Here is a 20585-nt window from a genome sequence, read left to right on the forward strand (position 1 = left end):
CAATGTAGTGCTAGCTCAGGACAGACAGACAGACCGAGTGACAGCAGTTAGAGAGTGTGTCTGTGGTGTCTCACCAGAGTCTGGAATTGACTCCTCCGTCTATGGTCACTTTATTTATGGCAAATGGACCAATGCAATTGACTAGGAAAGAATGGTCTTTTTGATAAATGGTGTTGTAACAACTGGATGTCCAGAGTGAAAAATGCAAACCTCGAGGGAGCGGATCAAGATGGTGGAGGAGTAGGACGCAGAGCTCACCTCCCACAGATGCATCAAAAATACATCTACAGGGGCTTCCCTGGCGGTCCAGTGGTTAAGACTCCACGCTTCCACTGCAGGGGGCACGGGTTCGATCCCTGGTCAGGGAACTGAGATCCCACATGCTGCGAGGCATGGCAAAAAATTTTAAAAAATAAAAAATACATCTACATGTGGAACTCTCACAGAACATCTACTGAATGCTGGCAGAAGACCTCAGACCTCCAAAAGGGCAAGAAAATCTCCACATAACTGGGTAGGACAAAAGAAAAAAAAAAGAGAGAAAGGAATCAGGACAGGACCTGTGCCCTGGGAGGGAACTGTGAAAGAGGAAAGCTTTCCACACACAGGAAGTCCCCTCACTGGCGGGGAGATCTGTCAGGACAGAGGGGAGGGCAGAGCAGAGAGAGACCTGCACAGAGGGTCGGTGCCGACAGGCTCTCCACAGTCTGAGACGCCTGTCCACTGGGGCTGGTGGGGGCTGGGTGCTGAGGCTCGGGCTTTGGAGGTCAGACCCTGAGGAGAGGACTGGGGTTGGCTGCACGAAGACGGCCTGAGGGGGCTGGGGTGTGGTGCGCCACAAATGAGGGAGTCCAGGAAGAAGCCTGGGCCCGCCAGAGAGGCAGGGTGCCGCTGTTGGGGGCACACGAGGAGAGGAGCAGGCCCACCATATGAGCTTCTTTCTCCACGCTCTCACGCGGCAGGGCACTGCCTGCAAGAGCTCCAGGGGCGGGCGCAGTATACTTGCTGCTGCCATCTCAGACTTCAGAGGCAGTGCGGGCCAGCGCTGCCGAGGGTCCTGTGAGCAGGTGCGGGTCACTGCCCCCACCTTCCCGGAGCGTGGGCAGCCCACCACTGCCAAGCGTCCCTCGACCTGGCGCCAACCACTGCCCCACCTCCCCAGAGTACGTGCAGCCAGCTGCCTCTGCCAGGGACCCATGACCGGAAGCCAACCGCTGCCCCGCCTCCCTGGGAGCATGCGCATGGGCCATGCACCTGCACGCCCCTATCAAGGGGATAAAGGCCAGCACAAGCTGAAGAAAGAGACAGCAAGCATCCAAACCAAGAACAGCCCTCACGCCAAAAAAACATTAAACCCACACAACCTACACAGAGACGCTCTGGCATATAAACAGCCCTCCGAGACTACAGTAGATATTTGTTTCTCCTAAACTCACCAAGAGAAACATAAGCAAAATGAAGAGGCAGAGGAAGCACTCTCAGTTAAAAGACCAAGAGAATACCCCTGAAGGAACAAACAATGAAACCTCTTCAGTCTAACAGACACTAAGTTCAAAAAGTCAGTAATGAAAATACTGAAAGAATTAAGAAAGGCTATTGACAGAAATGCAAATTACTGTAAAAAGGAACTAGAACTATAGAGAAGGGCGGAGAAAAATTAGAAAATGCATTTGCTGAGACAAAAGCTGAGCTAAAGGCAGAAGAGCAGAATGAATAATGCAGAAGAAAGAATAAGTGACCTGGAGGACAGAATAGTGGAAATTACCCAATCAAATCAGCAGACAGAAAGCCAAATGAAAAAAATGAAAGCAATATAAGAGACATATGGGATAATAAAAAGCAGGCCAATCTACACATAATAGGGATTCCAGAAGAAGAAGAAAGAGAAAAGGGGATTGAGAATGTGTTTGAAGAAATTACGGCTGAGAAATTCCCAAACCTAAAGCAGGAAACAGATATCCAGATACAGGAAGCATAGAGGGTCCCAAACAAGATGAACCCAAACAGACCTACACTAAGACATATTATAATTAAAATGACAAATGTTAAAGATAAAGAGAGGATTCTAAAGGCAGCAAGAGAAAAACAAAGAGTTAACTACAAGGGAACTCCCATAAGGCTATCAGCTGATTTCTCTGCAGAAACACTGCAGGTCAGAAGGGAGTGGTAAAATACATTGAAAGTCTTGAAAGAGAAAACTCTGCAACCTACTGTAGAATACTCTACCCAGCAAGATTATCATTTAGAATAGGAAAAATAAATAATTTCTCAGACAAGCAAAAACGAAAAGAATACAGCAATTACTAAACCTATCCTGAAAGAAATATTGAAAGGTCATCTCTAAACAGAAAGGAAACAAGAAGATATAGGAAGGAGGAAATCACAATTGGACAGTAAGTCACTTAAATTATCCAGTAAACAGATCAGAAAGAAAAAAAAAAAACCTATTTGTGAAAGCAATGATAAACACAAGGAACATCAAAAGGATAAACATGAAGATGTAAAAAGGGACATCAAAATCATAAAACGTGGGGAAGGACAGTAAGAAAATGCAGATTCTTTTTCTTTTTTTTTGGAATATGTTTAAGCCTATATGACTATCAGTCTAAAGCAAGCAGATATAAGAAGGCATTGACACACTTGAAAAACAGGGCAACTGCAAATCAAAAATATACAACAGATTCACGAAAACCAAAAAGAACACAAGCATAAAAGGAAATCATCAAACCACAAAAAGAAAAACAAAAAGAAAGAAACAAAAAAGAAACAAAGAATCAACTGCAAAACAAGGTCTGAAATGGCAATAAATACATATGTATCAATAATTACCTTAAATGTCAATAGACTGAATGCTCCAATCAAAAGACACAGAGTGGCAGACTGGATAAAAAAACAAGAGCCAGGCTTCCCTGGTGGCGCAGTGGTTGACAGTCCGTCTGACAATGCAGGGGACACGGGTTCGAGCCCTGGTCTGGCAAGATCCCACATGCCGTGGAGCAACTAAGCCCGCGAGCCACAACTACTGAGCCCATGTGCCACAACTACTGAAGCCCACGTGCCTAGAGCCCATGCTCCACAGCAAGAGAAGCCACCGAAATGAGAAACTCACACACCGCAACAAAGAGTAGCCCCCGCTCACCACAACTAGAGAAAGCCCGCGCGCAGCAACAAAGACCCAACACAGCCAAAAATAAATAAATAAATAAATAAATATATTTTTTAAAAAAACAAAAGCCTATAACATGCTGCCTACAAGAGACCCACTTTAGGGCAAAGGACACACACAGATTGAAAGTGAGGGGATGATATTTCGTGCAAACTGAAATGACAAGAAAGCGGGAGTCACACTATTCGTATCAGACAAAATAGACTTTAAAACAAAGGCCAGGACTTCCCTGGTGGCGCAGTGGTTAAGAATCCGCCTGCCAATGCAGGGGATGTGGGTTCAAGCCCTGGTCCGGGAAGATCCCACATGTTGCAGGGCAACTAGGCCCGTGAGCCACAACTACTGAGTAGCCCCCTCTCTCCGCAACTAGAGAAAGCCCATGCACAGCAACTAAGACCCAATGCAGCCAAAAATAAATAAATTAATTAATAAAAACAAAACAAACAAAAAAAAAAAAACAAAGGCCATAAGGAAAGATAAAGGACACTATATAATGATAAAAGGATCAATACAAGAAAAGGATTTTACACTCATCAACATATATGCACCTAATATAGGAGCACCCAAATACATAAAACAAATACTAACGGAGATAAAGACACACAAGGAGAGGAATACAATAATAGTAGAAGACTTTAACATCCTACTCACTCAATGGACAGATCTTCCAGACAGAGAATCAATAAGGCAACAGAGGTCCTAAATAATACAACAGTTAGACTTAATTGATACTTTCAGGACATTACATCCAAAATAAAAAAGACCAGAATACACATTCTTTTCAAACGTACATGGAACATTCTCTAGGATTGACCACATACTAGGGCACAAAACTAACTTCAACAAATTTAAAACTAAAGGAATTATTTCAAGCATCTTCTCTGACCAGAATGCCAATGAAACTAGAAATCAACCACAGGAAAGAAATGAGAAAAAAAAAAAAAAAAAGAGACTACATGAAGACTAAATAACATGCTACAAATACCTTGAGACAGACAACAATGAAAGCACAACCATACAAAATCTACGGGATACAGCGTAAGCAATTCTTAGAGGGAAGTTCATAGCAATACAGGCCTTCATCAAAAAACAAGAAAAATGTCAAGTAAACAACCTAACCTACCACCTAAAAGAATTAGAAAAAGAAGAACAAACAAAACCTAAAGTCAGCAGAAGGAAGGAAATAATAAAGATCATGGAGGAAATAAACGAGATAGAGATTTTAAAAAATAGAAAAATAAATCAGTAAAACCAAGAGCTGGTTCTTTGAAAGGGTAAACACAATTGGCAAACCTCTGGCCAGGCTCACCAAGAAGAAAAGAGAACCCAGATAAACATAATAAGAAATGAAAAAGGAGAAATCTCAACTGACACCGCAGAAATACAAAAAAAAAATAAGAGAATACTATTAACAATTATACACCAACAAATTTGACAACCTAGAAGAAATGAACAACTTTCTAGAAACATACTGCCCACCAAAACTGAATCAAGAAGAAATAGATGATTTGAACAGACCAATCACTAGAAGTGAAATAGAATCTGTTAAAAAAACAAAACAAACCAAAAAAATCCCTACAAACAAAAGTCCAGGACCAGATGGCTTCACAAGCGAATTCTACCAAACATACAAAGATGAATTTATACCAATCCTTCTCAAACTCTTCCAAAAGAATAAAGAGGAGGGAACACTCCCAAAGACATTCTATGAAGCCACCATCACCCTGATACCAAAACCAGACAAAGACACCACCAAAAAAGAAAATGACAGGCCGATATCTTTGATGAATATAGATGCAAAAATTCTCAACAAAATATTAGCAAACCGAATCCAATAACACATAAAAAAGATCATACACCATGACAAAGTGGGATTCATCCCAAGTTCACAAGGATGGTTCAACATTTGCAAATCAATCAATGTAATACACCACATTAACAAAAGAAAAGTCCAAAACCACATGGTCATCTCAAATGATGCAGAAAAAGCATGTGACATGATTCAACATCCATTCATGATAAAAACTCTTACCAAAGTGGAAATAGAGGGAACATATCTCAACATAATAAAAGCTATTTATGACAAACCCACAGCCAATATAATACTCAACAGTGAAAAGCTAAAAGCCTTCCCGCTGAAATCTCAGACAAGACAAGGATGCCCACTCTCACCATTTCTATTCAATGTAGTATTGGAAGTCCTAGCCACAGCAATCAGACAAGAAAAAGAAATAAAACGTATCCAAATTGGAAGGGAGGAGGTAAAACTGTCACTACATGCAGATGACAGGATACTATATATAGAAAACCCTAAGGACTCCACACAAAAACTACTAGACCTAATAAATGAATTCAGCAAAGTAGCAGGATACAAGACCAACATTCAAAAATTGGCTGCATTTCTTTACACCAGCATGAAATATCAGAAAGGGAATGTAAAAAAACAATACCTTTTGAAATAGCACCAAAAAATATACATATATACACCTAGGAATAAACCTGATCAAGGAGGTGAAAGACTTATATGCTGAGAACTATAAAGCATTAATAAAGGAAATTAAAGAGGATTCAAAGAAATGGAAAGATATCCCATGCTCTTGGATTGGAAGAATTAATATTGTTAAAATGGCAATACTATCCAAAGCAATCTACAGATCTAATGTGATCCCTATCAAAATACCTATGACATTTTTCACAGAACAAGAACAAATAATCCAAAAATTTATATGGAACCATAAAAGACCCAGAATTGCCAAAGCAATCCTGAGGGAAAAAAACACAGCAGGAGGCATAACTCTCCCAGACTTCAGACAATACTGAAAAGCTATGGTAATCAAAATGGTGTGGTACTGGTTCAAAAACAGACTTACAGATCAATGGAGCACAATAGAGAGCCCAGAAATAAACCCACACACCTACAGTCAATTAATCTTCAACAAAGGAGACAAGAATATAAAATGGGAAAAAGTCTCTTCAGCAAGTGGTGCTGGGAAAGTTGGACAGATGCACGTAAATCAATGAAGTTAGAACACACATTCACACCATACACAAAAATAAACTCAAAATGGCTTAAAGACTTAAACATAAGACATGACACCATAGGGACTTCCCTGGTGGCGCAGTGGTTAAGACTCCATGCTCCCAATGCAGGGGGCCTGGGTTTGATTCCTAGTCAGAGAACTAGATCCCACATGCACGCCGCAACTAAGAGTTCGCATGCCACAGCTAAGGAGCCCGCATGCCGCAACTAAGGAGCCCGAGAGCTGCAACTAAGGAGCCTGCCTGCCACAACTAAGACCTGGCACAACCAAATAAATAAATAAATAAAAGGCAGGACACCGTAAAACTCCTAGAAGAGATCATAGTCAAAACATTCTCTGACATAGATTGTACCACTGTTTCCTTAGGTCAGTCTCCCAAGGCAATAGAAATAAAAACAAAAATAAACAAATGGGACCTAATCAAACTTACAAGCTTTTGCACAGCAAAGGAAACCAGTGGTAAAGAATCTGCCTTCCAATGCAGGGGACTAGGGTAGATCCCTGGTCAGAGAATTAAGATACCACATGCCGTGAGGCAACTAAGCCCTTACGCCACAACTACTGAACTCGTGCACCTCAACGAGAGAGCCCATGTGCCGCAAATTACAGAGCCCATGCGCCGCAAACTACAGAGCCCATGCGCCACAACTAGAGAGAAGTCCAGCACCGCAACGAAGAGCCCACGCGCCACAAAGAAAGATCCTGCACACCTCAACAAAGATCCCGCGTGCCACAACTAAGACCCAATGCAGCCAAAAAAATTAAATGAATGTAAAAGCTTATTAAAAAAAAAAGAACACACATGGCAGCCAAAATGGAGATGCCAAACGTCCGTGGCTAGGAAAAGCAGATAGATAAGTTGTGGTATATTCACAAATGAAATCCTATGTGGCAATAAACAAACTGCTGATATACACACACCAAAAGGACATTCTCTGTGATTCTAATTGTCTGAAGCAGAAAACCAAGTAAAACGAATCGACAGTGGGGAGCTTCCTGGGGTACAAGAAACATGCTCGACCATGATATGAGCCCAGGCCTTAGGTCTTACACATTAATCAAGCAGTTCACTTAAGGCTGGTACATTTTACACACTTTACTATACATACGTTATACCAAGAAAAACAGACCAACAAAAAGAATAGAATAAGAAGTTTCCCTGAGAAATGTCTCCCATGTGAAAGGGCTCATCAAGTCAGTGACCAATGCTCCAGCCTAGAGACATTTCAGAACTTCAAAGATAAAGAGAAAACCCCAAAAGGTCCAAGTTAGGAAAGAAAAAGAGAGTGAGACGGAAACTCAGATTGGACCAAATCCCCTCGCTGGCGCCCAGGATGCCCTTTCCACGCTAAGTGGGGCGCCCGCTCCAGCCCCTCCCAGGCACCCGGAGGGAAGACAGAGTCCAGGGCTTCTCTCTCACTGAGCTGCACCTCAGCTGGGACCTGAGCACGTTCCCAATAAACCAGAGACGGCCCAAGAGAGGGACCTGCGCGGGCACCACACCTCCAGGGAGGGAGGGGGGCCAGGAGGCACAGGCTCCCGCGTGAACAGAATCACAACCCAAGCCGTCTGTTCCTCTCCCAACTCTCTTGTTGTCTAAGAAAGGCACCCAAAACCTAACACAAATAGTAACAGCTGAAGTTAAATCCATAGATTTCAACCCAACCCAACAGACTGGGGGCGGGTGGTGGGAAGTGAAAAGACAGGAGTCTTCCCTGGGGGAGGACAACAGGCCAGCTCCGGTCCGGTCCAGAGAAAAGAGGCGCCTTGCGGAGAGATGGCCCCCCTCGGTCCCTGCAGCCCCCACCCAGACGGAGACAGGACGACAACACCGGGGGAGGCAGCCGAAGACAGGAGGGGACACCTGCCAAGGTGGGCGGAGGGAGGGCCAGCCCCTCCTCAGGGGCCAGGCCGCTGGGCGCGGACCCCAGGCAGGAGCCCCCGGGAAAGGTGTGCGGAGGACGAGACGGGGTGCTCCCCGGGGCTCTGGGCTTCCCCAAACAGCGGAGCGGGCTGCACCTCGGCCTCAGGCCTCACCGGGCCCTTTCCGAGGAGCCCGCGAGTTCCGCTTTGATTTCGTACTTGAACCAAGGGCTATTTAAAGTCTTTTTTTAAATTAGGCGGGTTATTTCTCTCTCTTTATTGCTAGTTTCCAGTTCTACTGCCATGAATACGTCTGCATGAACGCTGCTCTTTACAACTACAACTGATTTGAGTCCGATGTGCCACCTAGTCTAGGTTTTTGGAAATATATACATTCTTTTTTTTTTCCCTTATAAATTTATTTTTATTTATTTATTTATTTTTGGCTGCGTTGGGTCCTCGTTGCTGCGCGCGGGCTTTCTCTAGTTGCGGCAAGTGGGGACTGCTCTTCGTTGCGGTGTGTGGGCTTCTCATGGCGGTGGCTTCTCTTGTTGCCGAGCACGGGCTCTAGGTGCCCGGGCTTCAGTAGTTGTGGCACATGGGCTCAGCAGTTGTGGCTCGCGGGCTCTAGAGCTCAGGCTCAGCAGCTGTGGTGCACGGGCTTAGCTGCTCTGCGGCATGTGGGATATTCCCAGACCAGGGCTCGAACCCGTGTCCCCTGCATTGGCAGGCGGATTCTTAACCACTGTGCCACCAGGGAAGTCCGGAAATAGATACATTCTCTATAGGGAATAAACTTCTTCATGTGCAGAAGATCTTAAAGTCAGCCGCAGGGAAAAAGAAAGATGATGTGATAGCACCAGCTAGAAGAAAGCAGGTGGAACGAGGCCAATACAAGTGGGATTGAAGGCGAGCATATAGGCAATGGAGGCTCAGGCTACCCGCCAGGAATAATTGTGAATTTTTGTTCATTAAGGAGCTCCCTAGTGGCCTAATGGTTAGGATTCCGGGCTTTCACCGCCGTGGCCTGGGTTCAATCCCTGGTTGGGGAACTGAGATCCTGGAAGCTGCACAGCACAGCCAAAATAAATAAATAAATAAATAAGTTTGTATGCGCTAAACTTGTATACACATAGTCTTAAAACAGGCAAAACAAAAGACCAACAAAACTATGGGTACAAATGGACAAATCCACAATCATCATGGAGATCTTAATATGCCCTTTCAGTGATAGACAGACAAACAGAACCAAAATCAGTGAGCACTGGGAGGAAATCTGACCCAAGTGACATGTACAGAACACCCCACTTTCTGCAGAAAAATATTTTCAAGTGCCCAAACTGACTGTAATTGACCATATGTTGGGCCATAACGCAAGCATCAAATCATTTCAAAAGACTGAAACCCAACAGAGTACGAGCTCTAAACACAGAAGGACCAAGCTGGTAGAGCCAACAACACTAATAAACCCATGGGGTCAAAGGAGAAAGCTCAATGGAAAATTTAAAACATTCTGACGCGAGTCAATAATTAGAAGCCCACCACCTGACCTCACGGTAGTCGGCCGACGTGGACGTCAGCCCTGCTGGACGGGGGAGTTGCTGGCCGGGTCTGTGCTGGCCACCCCCATCCACAGCAGCAACGGGAGGCGGGTCCTCCAGAGCCAAGGAGAAGGTGGCCAGCATATAGGGAAGGATGCTGGACCTCACCAAGCCCATCTTCCCAGCGTGCAAGTGAAGATCGCGGAGCTTAGGGACGCACCCAGTACGGAGGCACTCTTATGTGCCATAACATTCCTGACAGCGTCCTCACAGTGTCTGAGAGGTCCCAGCAGAGGGTGTCCCTGCCTGAGCTGACCACAGCCAACATCACACTTAATGGTGAGAGACTGGACACTTCCCCTGAAATCAGGAATAAGACACCTGGATTCACCGCGGTGCTGGAGGTTCTAGCCAGGGCTGTCAGGGGAGAAAATTAAAAGGTGTCTAGATTGGAAAGTATAGCAAAGCTATATCTATTTTCAGATGTCGTGATCTTATATATAGAAAAGTCTCAGGAATCCACTAAAAAAGCTATTATAATATGTGGGTTTTTCAAGGGCTGCAGGATACAAGATCAATATACAAATACCTCTCATATTTCTACACACTGGCAACAAACAACCAAAAAATGAAATTAAAAAAGCAATTCCATTTACAATAGCCAAAAAGAATAAAATATTCAGGAATAAATTTAGCAAAGAAATGTACAACTTATACTCTAAAAACCATAAAAATTGTTGAAACAAATTACGGAAGACCTAAATCAATGGGAAGACATTCCACATTCAGGTTTCAGAAGACTTCATCTTGTTAAGACGGCAATACTCCGTAAATTGATCTACAGAGTCAATGTAACCCCTATTAAAATCCCAGTTGGCTGCTTTGCAGAAACTGACAAACCAAACCTAAAATTCATATGTAAATTCAAGAGACTCAGAATAGTCAACAAAACAATGTTAAAAATGAAGAACAAATTGGGAGGACTCACACTTCCTGATTTCAAAACTTGCTACAAAGATGCAATAACCAAAACAGTGTGATACCAGCAACAGGACAGACAAAGACCAATGGAACAGAGGTGAGAATCCAAACCCTCACACTTATGGTCAACTGACTTTTGACAAGGGTGCCAACTGAATACAGTCTGTTCAGCAAATGATGCTGAGAAAGCTGGATATCCACATGCAGAAGAGTGAAGTAGGGCCCTTACCTTACACCAGACACAAAAACTAACTCAGAGTGGATCAAAGCCTCCACCTAAGAGCTAAAACCATAACACTCAGAAGGAAACATAAGCATCAATCTCTGTGATTTGGATGGAATCAGGCAATCTTTCTTACTTATGACACAAAAAGCACAGGCAACAAAGGAATAAATAAACCGCACATCATCAAAATTAAAAACCTTTGTGCTTCAAAGCACACCATCAAGAGAGTGAAAAAAACAAACCACAGAATGGGTGAAAATTTTCTGCAAATCATATAACTGATGAGAAGACTTGTATCTAAAACACATAAAGAATTTTTACAATTCAGTAAGAAGACAAATAACCCAATTAAAAACAGGCCACGGTTTGAACAGACATTTCTCCAATCTGTTGTGGACTGGGGCTGTTATAAAATACAACGAAAATGCTACTACACGTCAAACTGCTATAAATTTGTTTTTGCTGTGCTTATTGCGACTGAAACTGTAACAGACAGGTGTGGGCCCGTTAGGGTCCAGAGACCTCACTGAGTAGCCCTGGCAGAGAGCCCCTGCAGGAGGCCCAGGGCACTGCAGGGCACCCAGGCAGGGTCCTGACGACCCAGGGAGGGGACTCCGCCAACAATTCCTCCCAGAAGTGGGGCCCGCACTGGCTTGGTGACAAGGATGGGGGGTCACGGCAGGCTGTCCACTCTTATCCTTCATCCCACATCCCTGTCCCGCCTCAGGAGCCCACCCTCTTCCAGCAGCACCCACGGCGGGAAATACCGTTCTGCAGGGTCTGTGCTCTTGACTCCTTTCCCAGGTTCACGTGGAAGCCGCCGCCCAGGGTTGGGGTTTTGCCAGCACCTAGAGACACAAATCAGACTCATGAGCCGACACTGGGCAGAGATCTGTGTTAAGAGCCCTTTCGTTGCATCAGTGTCTCTGGAGCAAGATTCAGAGCAGGAGGCAGCAAGCATCCCACCGCACCACTCACACCTCTGCCCTGCTAACAGGGTCGTGGCCTTGACCTGGAGCCGAGGGCGTGGACCGTGCCCATCTGCATTCTCTAACCATGTCCCAGAACAGACTGTCACACAGCTCTCCAAACTACGGCCCAGGCCTGGCCCGGCCCAGCCTGGCCCCTCACATTGGCCCTCTACGGGCCCTGGGCCAGCCCATTCACATTTATTATCGCATCCATCTCCCGGGGGGCCGGGGGTGGGGGGGTGGGTAGGTGGGCTCCCGGAGGGCAGGAGCCAGTCTGCAGGAGACGCTGGCACCTCTACCCATCTGTGTGCTGCCCGCCCACAGAGCAGCAACCTAGGGAGCCCTGGACCCAACGCGTAACCATAGCTGCACCTACAGGCGCTCTGTTTTGAACCTGCCACCGACTCCAAGCCTCCCCAGGATGTCTCACGTACTCTACTCTGCAGGGCTTCAGGGCGGGGACTTCTGCCCTGATACCCTGTGAAGACAGCCAGGTGGACATCCGGATTGTTCACCAGACTTACAAACCCCAGCGCTGAAGCGCGACCTTCAAGCGAGCACCACGCTCAAGTGAGGGGCGCAGGCGGCCAAGCACAGGCGGGGGGGCCGGGAGTGCTGTGCATCCCACAGGCCAGCGTGTCTGTTACCAAGTCCAGAGCAAAGGCTTAGAGGCTCCTGAAGTTAGCGGACACGACCTCACCCTGTTAGCCACGTGGCAGAGGTAAGGGTGCAGGGCCTGCTGGAGGATGAAATGGAAACTCAGCAGTGACAGGGATCTGGGAAGCCAGATCACTGAAGTCTGAGAACAGGTCCCCCGAGGAAAACACGTGGCCCACCCCCTGGGGCCAGTAGGGACCTCTGGGTCATCCATAGGCCAGCTACCAGCACCGATAGCGGAGAACAAGTCAGCCTTCGGCTTCTCTGTGACTGCAACCAAATCCCAAACCAGTACTAACAAGATTCTTCAAAGATCTCAGCAAAATGATTCTAAAGTTCAGCTGGGAAAAAAAGAAATAAGACTGGCTAAGAAAACTTTGAAACGAGCAGCAAGTAGGCCTGGCTGGGCAGTTAGTGGGCTACGAGCAGTTGGAAGTAGCCGGGCGCACAGCAGGGGGCTGGCTGGCTGGTGGCCCCAGCACCCAGCGTCCCCGCCTCAGCAGCTTCCTTGGGGCTGAGGCCCAGGGCTGGGCAGCGTCCCCCACCAACTCCTGTGGTCCGACAGTGGGGTCTAAGCGCCGGCCCCCGTGGGGACTGGCAGGGAGCCCATGGCTCTCTCAAAGTAGGATGTGGAGCCTGGGGGCAGGTGGCAGTGCCTGGGGAAGGTTTTGCTGTCACCCTGGGTGTGTTGGTTTTCTATCACTACCCTGACAAGTTACCACAAACTTAGCGTCTTCAAGAAGCTGGCCATAGAGGGCAGGGAGGGAGAGGGCCAGGCAGGGCACACTGGGGGCCTAGAGAGGAGCCGGGCGCAGTGCAGGGCCCAGGGGAGACCTGTCCACCCGGCCCAGAAATGAGGGGCTTCCAACACTCCAGTGTTGCCTCTGACTCTGCAGAAGCCCGACACGGGCTCACGGGCCTGAGACTGGGGGTCTGCATCTTGTACCCTCCTATTTTGTGGCAGCTTTTATAAACTGGCAGCTTTTATAAACTTTAGAATTTTTATATTTGCAATCTTTTAGACATAGGAACCACTGAAGAAGGCCTCAATCCCTCAGTCACCTGACCAGGACAGCCACATTTTGACCTGTGTCCAGTGCTGCCCAACTTTTATTTGAGAAAAAGGAAAAAAAATCACCATGTTGTTTTAACGGGAATCAGCACGTGTTTTAAGCAAACAATTACAATAATGTTGCATTAGAAAAAGGACAATGTAAGGGTATAAATCCCCTGAAGCCCCACCTTCCAGGCACAAGGACCCTGGGTGGCCTTCCTCCCAGCCACCTCTCCCTGCTTAGACACAGACGGGAAGCGAGCAGGGCAGGTCACACAACGATGCTGCTGAGTAAGAGTGGAGACTCGCTCTGGGTGAGCGTGAAATGCACTGCAAGACCTTGAGAGGTCACACCCTCCCCTCACCCTCTCCCCTCACTCCCCCCCCCCCCCGCACTCTCTGCACGTGCCCCCCTTGCACTTCCAGGACCTCTATTTCCTGCTGCTGTGCTGTCCTTCCCTGTCTCTCCCCAAGGCCCCAGTCACCCTTCCTGGGGCTGCTCCGGCCCCACCTGCTCTGGGAGCTGTCTCCTGATGCCTGCTGTCAGCATGCACACTCACACACGCTCACATATCCACACACACCACCCCGGTGTTCTCCAAGGTCCTCGTACGTAGCCTCAGTCCCGCACGTGCTCCCAGGAGAAACAGGGACTAAGTCCTGGCAAGGAAGGTGCCTTACTGGGTCCAGCCAGCTGGGGGAAGGGAGGGGGCAGGAGGTCAAAACCTGCTTGCCAAATGGATGCATATTCTTTTATTCAACAAATACTACCCACTGGGGATTTGGTTAGAGTAGATAACATCTGGAAAGCAGTGGTGGAGCCTATGAAAAGTGCTTATTCAGCAAATCTCAAACAGCTAACACCACGGGGCTAGGGTCCCCTGAAGTGTGAAAGAAAGCTTGAGTACCACCTCTGACCAAAACCATCAATGCACGCTGTACTTGTCTTTCAGATGCCCTTCATATTATTCCCTCTACTTCTAAAAACATTTTATATTTTCTATAACAAGGTCCTGTAACAAACAAGATACACCAGCTACATCTAAGAAGTAGAAGTTGCAGTTTTTGTCAGCGCAGCCGGGCCAAGACTGCCCCCTTGTGGACAGCAGAGGAGGGGCCGGAAATTCCACCCAGATGCACCTGTGCCCCTCCCAGTTGTGGCTGCAAAAGCAAGAAGGTGCAAAGGCCTGACCCCTGCAACTTGGGGGGTGGGGGGGGCTTCTCGGCCACTCTGAGCACTGAGGACAAAGCCAGCAACACCAACACCCCAAGACCACAAACAGAAAAGCAGCACACGGCACCATCCTCCATTTCACTCACGGATCCCTCCCACATGGGTAAGCAAAACCTTTCCTAAGTCTGTATTCATTTTATTTAAAGTGAGGGGTTTCTGTGGAACCGCTGTGGAACTCCTCTTAAGGGGGGACAACTGCACGAGGTCCAGCTGGGCGGTTCCAGGACGGAAGAGAAATCCAGTGGCCCCTCGACCTGAGCTCGGACGTGGGCATAACTCCCCTAAGGCACCCGAAAGACACTCAGCAAGTCCACACTGAGCCCCGGGCACGGGGACGTGGCTGGACACAGACCTCTTGCCGTCGGCGAATCAATAGCTAAACAGCGGCAGCAGCGTAAACTTCTTTCAACCAGACACAGCTACTGAAGAGCCTGCTTTGTCACGATTAAAAGTCTGATTATGGAAACCACGCAGCATGCAGCATGGCAGGTGATAAAAGCAGCAAATGACATTTTAGGAACAACAGTCCTCTCTCGCCCAAGTGCCTCCAGGACAAAACTCAGCCATTTCCTGAGAGCAGGTCCCTTCCAGCAGGAACTCAGTGGGGCTCTGAGGGGCCACAAGATAGAAACAGAGATGCAGAACCTCTGAAACTCCAGGACCAGAGCTTGGCCAGGACACCTGGTAGGCTGTGCCTGAGAGAACCCCCTCCGGGCAGGGCACAAGCCAGGCAGAGGGCAGGTGGGCCTGCTGTTCTTTAGGACCCAGGGAGCTGCCCCAGCGAGCAAGAGAGGCTCCACCCCCGCCAGAGCTGGGCACCGAACCTTCCTCGTCGTGTTACGCATGGAAAGCACCTCATTACTCATAACTACGAGAACACTAGCACTTACAGACACCTTGACTTCAGGGACAAAGCTTGCAGCGATTACAAGCTGTGGTCATGGAACCCACAGGGGTGCGCCCCAGAAGAGGGAGGGAAGGACCCAGGGCAGCAGGCGCTCCCTCTGCCTCCGGGCTTCACCCTGGGGGAGCAGCACATACAGCTCTCGGGAGGGGCCCGCGGGCTCACCGTGCGCCATCAACTGCAGGGGAGACCCAGGGGAAAGACCTGCTGTCCTCGAGACCTTCAGCACCGACACCAGGGACAGGATGCTGGCGTGGGCCTGTGCCAGGAAGCCCTACTCTGCCCCTGAGCTCCTTGACGCTCTGGTGAGCCCCTCCCCCATGACTCGGCGGGACCCTCCTCAGGCCTGCAAAGGCCCAGCTGCCCCGGCTCCGCTCACCACCTTGCCATTCTGCAGTCCTCACATCCACCCCTTCTCTCAGCCACGCCCATCCCCTCACCAGCTGCCCATCAACTGAAAGACACAGCCCAGGCGTCCCCAGCACCACCCTAGCTGCCACCACTCTGCGAGTCCAGCCTGGGACGCTGGACTCACACTTTGCCGGTCCTCAAACATCTAACAGGGGACCCAGGGGTCTGGGCTCCTTCGCCTCTGGACCCTGGGCCTGGGTCACAGTCAGAAGCCCAGCTGGTGACAGGGCCGCTGGCCACAGGGCCCTGACGTCTGCTTTACATATTCTCAAGTGAACTGCGGCGCTAACCATCCACCACTCCTTCTCAAAGAGTAAGCAAGAACGCTTAGGAAAGACAGCGGCCTTGGGCCCTGCACAAGGGCACCCCAGAGAGCAGGCCCAGCTTCCAGGATGAGGCTGGAGCAAAGGAAGAGCTGGGGGGCCAGCTGGGCACACACTCCGCACCAGGGAGGCTGACAGCAGCCAGAGCCGACAACCAGGACGGCTGCTGCTGTGACGGGGAAGGGAGGAGGCCAGGAGTCTGGGAGAGACCCACCCGGGCAGGGAGGGGCTGCTGGAGGCAGCGGCGCCCCTCCCTCTCCGCCCTCTATACAGGAGCTGAGAACCCACAACCCCTGCAGCGCTTCCCTGGGGACCCTCCAGAGAGTGAGCCCACCAGACAGAGCCAGCCCAGGTTCATACCACCTTTAAATCACACCACCAACGGGCACCCAGCTCTGAGCCTGTGCTCACAGGCCGTGGGACCAACGTCACTGCCCACAGGTGGCAGCACATCTCTCACGTCCAGGACTCCTCTGCACCCAGCTTTGTCGTCTGCAGAGAGGACAGGCTGTCATCAGGTACAAGGGGTGCACTCAGCACGGTGCCTCCCACGGGAAACCCTAAGTGTCAGCTACGATTATTCCTTCTTCCTGCCGTTGTTACTCTCTTCCCAACAGGCATCAAAGTCTTGGATGACTGAGGGGGCAGTGTGGCAACATGTGACAAAGCTGCAAACACAGTGCCAGGGAGACTCCGCCACAGCAGTCCCAGGAAGAACACAAAGACGTGTGCCATGCAGAAAACAGGAGAAAAAAAGCAATGAAACCCAAAACTGGTTCTTTGGAAAGATCAAAAAATTTGATAAACTTCCAGCAGGAGAAACAAAGGGAAAAAGAGAGAAGATACAAAACACCAATATCTGAAAGGGAAACGAGACACCACTACAGACCCTGCGGACATCCAAAGAATAAGGGAATAGTACCAAAAGCTCTACGTGCATAAATTCAGCAACTTAGATCAAATGGACCAAATCCTCAAAACGACAAACTCACCCGACATGAAAGAGATATTCTAAAATATAAATAAAACCTATAACTATTAAAGAAACTGAACCTGTAATTAAAAACTTCTGAAAAAGAAACCTCCAGGCCCAGATAGCTACATTAGTAGATTCCACCAAACAGTCAAGGGAGAAATAACACCAATTCTACACAATCCCTTCCAGAAAACGGAAGAGAAGGGAACATTTCCCAACTCATTCCAGGAGGCGCATTACCTTGATATCAAAACCAGACAAAGACATTACAAGAAAACTGCACACTAATATACCACATGAACATAAATGTAAGAATCCCCAACAAAATATTAACAAATCTAATTTAGCAACACATACAAAGAATAATACCCCATGATCAAGTGGGTTTACCCCAGGAATGCAAAGCAGGTTGAACATTCAAAAACCAGCCACACTGACAGACCAAAGAAGAAAAACAAAACTCATCACCCACTCTTGATAAAAACTTTCAGCGAACTAGGAGTGGAAACAGAACTTCCTCAACTTTATTGATAAAGAACAGGTATCAAAAACCTATAGCTAACATCATATTGAGTGGGAGGAGAGTGAATGCTTCCCTCTAAGACTGGGAAGAAGGCAAGTATGTCTGCTCAAAAGCAAGAAACAGAAACAAAAGAAAGAAAACAGCCCCTATTTATAGATAATATGATTGTCTACATCAAGAGTCCCAAGGAATCTATTTTAAAAAAAACTCCTAGAACTAATAAGTTTAGCAAGGTCACAGGAAACAGGCCAATGACAGAAATCAACCATATTTCTATATGCCAGCCATGAACAATTGAAAACTGAATTTTTGAAAAATACTATTTACAATAGCTCTATTTGGGTCTTAGGTAAACATCTAAAATATGTACAGGAGCTATATGCTGAAAACTACAAATCATGATGGAAGATCAAAGGAAACCTAATGAATGGAGAGACAAATCTGTGCTCATGGATTGGAAGACACAATATAGTAAAAATGTCAAATCTCTCCAAATTTATCAAGAGATTTAATGCAATTCCAGTCAAAGCCCCAGCAAGATTTTTTGTAAATATACACAAACTTATTCTAAAATTGAATGAAAAGGGAAGGGAACTACAATAACTAAAACAATTCTGAAAAGGAAGAGCAAAGCTGGAGGAATCACATCTCATTTCAAGACTCACTCTAGGGTGCCTCCCTGGTGGCGCAGTGGTTAAGAATCCACCTGCCAATACAGGGGACTCGGGTTTGAGCCCTGGTCCCGGAAGATCCCACGTGCCACAGAGCAACTAAGCCCGTGTGCCACAACTACTGAGCCTGTGTTCTAGAGCCCGCGAGCCACAACTACTGAAGCCCACGTGCCTAGAGCCCATGCTCTGCAACAAAAGCACAATCTATGAAAGAAAAAAAAAAATCAATAAAGTGGACTGCATCAAATTTTAAAACTTTTAATCAAAATTTTAAACTTCTGCTCTGCAAATCACATATCTAACAAAGGACTTGTAACTACAATATTTAAAGAATGCTCAAAACTCAACAGTAAGAAAACAAACAACCTGAATAAAAAATGAGCAAAAAACTACTTGAACAGACATTTCAGCAAGGGGGATTAAGGGATGGCAAATAAGCACATTAAAAGCTGTTTAACATCACTATGCATTAGGAAAATGCATTAACACGGAGATGAGGCACCACAACACACTAAAAACACAACCAAAATATATATAAATACAGAGACAACACCAAGTTCTGGTGAAGCAATTAGTGAGAATGCAAAATGGTGCAGCCACATTGAAAATCTGTTTGGTGGTTTGTTATAAAGTTAAACATACAGCTACCATCCACTCCTGGGTAACCACCCTAGAGAAATGAAAACCTATGTCCACGGAAGAAGCCATCCACGAAGTTTTTAGCAGCTCTATTCATCATCACCCCCAACTGGAAACAAACCAAAGGTCCTTCAGCAAATCGTGGGCCGTGCACAGGAAGGAGGCCAGATCCTCGCAACAGCCTGGGCGAATCCCAAAGGCACAGGGCTGAGCGACAGATGCCAGTCTCTGAAGGTGGCCCACGGGCTGGTTCCATTTACGCGGCATTCCTGAAAAACAAGACTGCAGGGACGGAGGGCAGCTGCCGCTGCGGGGAGGCGTGGGGCTGTGGAACTCTATCCTCGCTGTGGTGTTACTCGAATCCAAATGTGTTTAAATTCATACAACTGCAACCCGAAAAGAGCTGAATCGACTATGATGACTGGGAGGGGGGACGCGCTGACGTCCCCGACCCCCAGATTCAAACAACTGTCCCCCCAAGGAGCGAAGGGACTGCGCTGACTGAGGGGGATGGGCCACGACCCCGACCCCAGGCCGCATCCTGTCCCCTGTTCCGGTAAGTTCCGTTACTAAAGCCAGAACCGCACACGCACGGAGGCCACGGGCCACCCGGTCCCCCACCCCGCCAGCCCCGCCGGGACCCACCGTCCAGCGACACGAACTGGCCCACGGCCGACGAGCCTCCGCCGCTGTTCTCCACGAACTGCACCTCGGACACGATGATGTTGTCCTCGAGCACCGAGCCGCAGCCTGTGCACACGGCGTCGCCGCGCGCCGCGTCCAGCTCGATGTCGGTGCCGCCGCAGCCGCGGCACACGCGGCCAGTCATGCTGGCGGCTCCGGGCCGGGCCCCCGCCCGCCGGCCCCGGTCCCAGTCAGCCCGCCGGCCCGCGCGTCCGCCGGGCCCGTCCGCAGCCGCGTCCGCGCCGCCCAGACTCTCGCGAGGCCGCCGCCGCCGAGCCCGCCGATTCGCAGCTGCAGATTCGCCGCGCGAGCCAGGACGGCGCCGCCCGCCACGGTCGCGCCCCGTGGAACGAGCACGGGCTCCGGGGCCGCGGCGAAGACGCGACTACTCGAACCCGCGACCTCCGGGCCGGGACGCAGCCACCAGGCCTCGGAACTTGGGACCTACAGGCCGCAACGGCAGCGCGCCGGCAGCAGGAGGAAGAGCTGAGCGGCCTGCGGGGGCGGGGCCAGACGGGCGGGACCGTGGCTTGTGGGCGGGACCTGAGGAGCGAGAGCACGGGAATGGTGGGCGGAACCTGAGGGCCTTATGGGCGGGACCAGGGGCTGTGGGCGTACCTTGTTGTGGGCGGGGCCTCAGGCGGGGTCTGAGAAGCAGAGCTCAGCGACGGATTGGCTCAGGTTGAGGGTGGAAACCCTCGCCCGGGACCGCCCGGGGCC

General features: G+C 48.6%; 1 protein-coding gene across 10 annotated transcripts in view; it reads right to left on the reverse strand.

Annotated features, from left to right (window-relative positions):
• BRF1 (BRF1 RNA polymerase III transcription initiation factor subunit) overlaps window positions 1-20365 on the reverse strand; it is a 72312-nt gene extending 51947 nt beyond the window's left edge. For 3 of the 10 annotated variants that reach the window (XM_036841404.1, XM_036841411.1, XM_036841410.1), the window contains exons 1-2: window positions 19827-20361; window positions 11586-11666 (exon numbers count right to left, since the gene is read on the reverse strand). In XM_036841404.1, coding sequence (XP_036697299.1) covers window positions 11586-11666; window positions 19827-20010 — 265 coding nt within the window. In that variant the 5' untranslated portion in view covers window positions 20011-20361. Of the gene's footprint in view, window positions 1-11585; window positions 11667-19826 lie in introns of all 10 variants that reach the window. The other 7 variants (XM_036841403.1, XM_036841405.1, XM_036841407.1 and 4 more) reach the window with 4 other exon arrangements.
• Window positions 20366-20585: the final 220 nt, after the last annotated feature.

Source organism: Balaenoptera musculus, chromosome 2, assembly GCF_009873245.2.
Source record: "Balaenoptera musculus isolate JJ_BM4_2016_0621 chromosome 2, mBalMus1.pri.v3, whole genome shotgun sequence".
Classification (NCBI taxonomy): domain Eukaryota; kingdom Metazoa; phylum Chordata; class Mammalia; order Artiodactyla; family Balaenopteridae; genus Balaenoptera; species Balaenoptera musculus.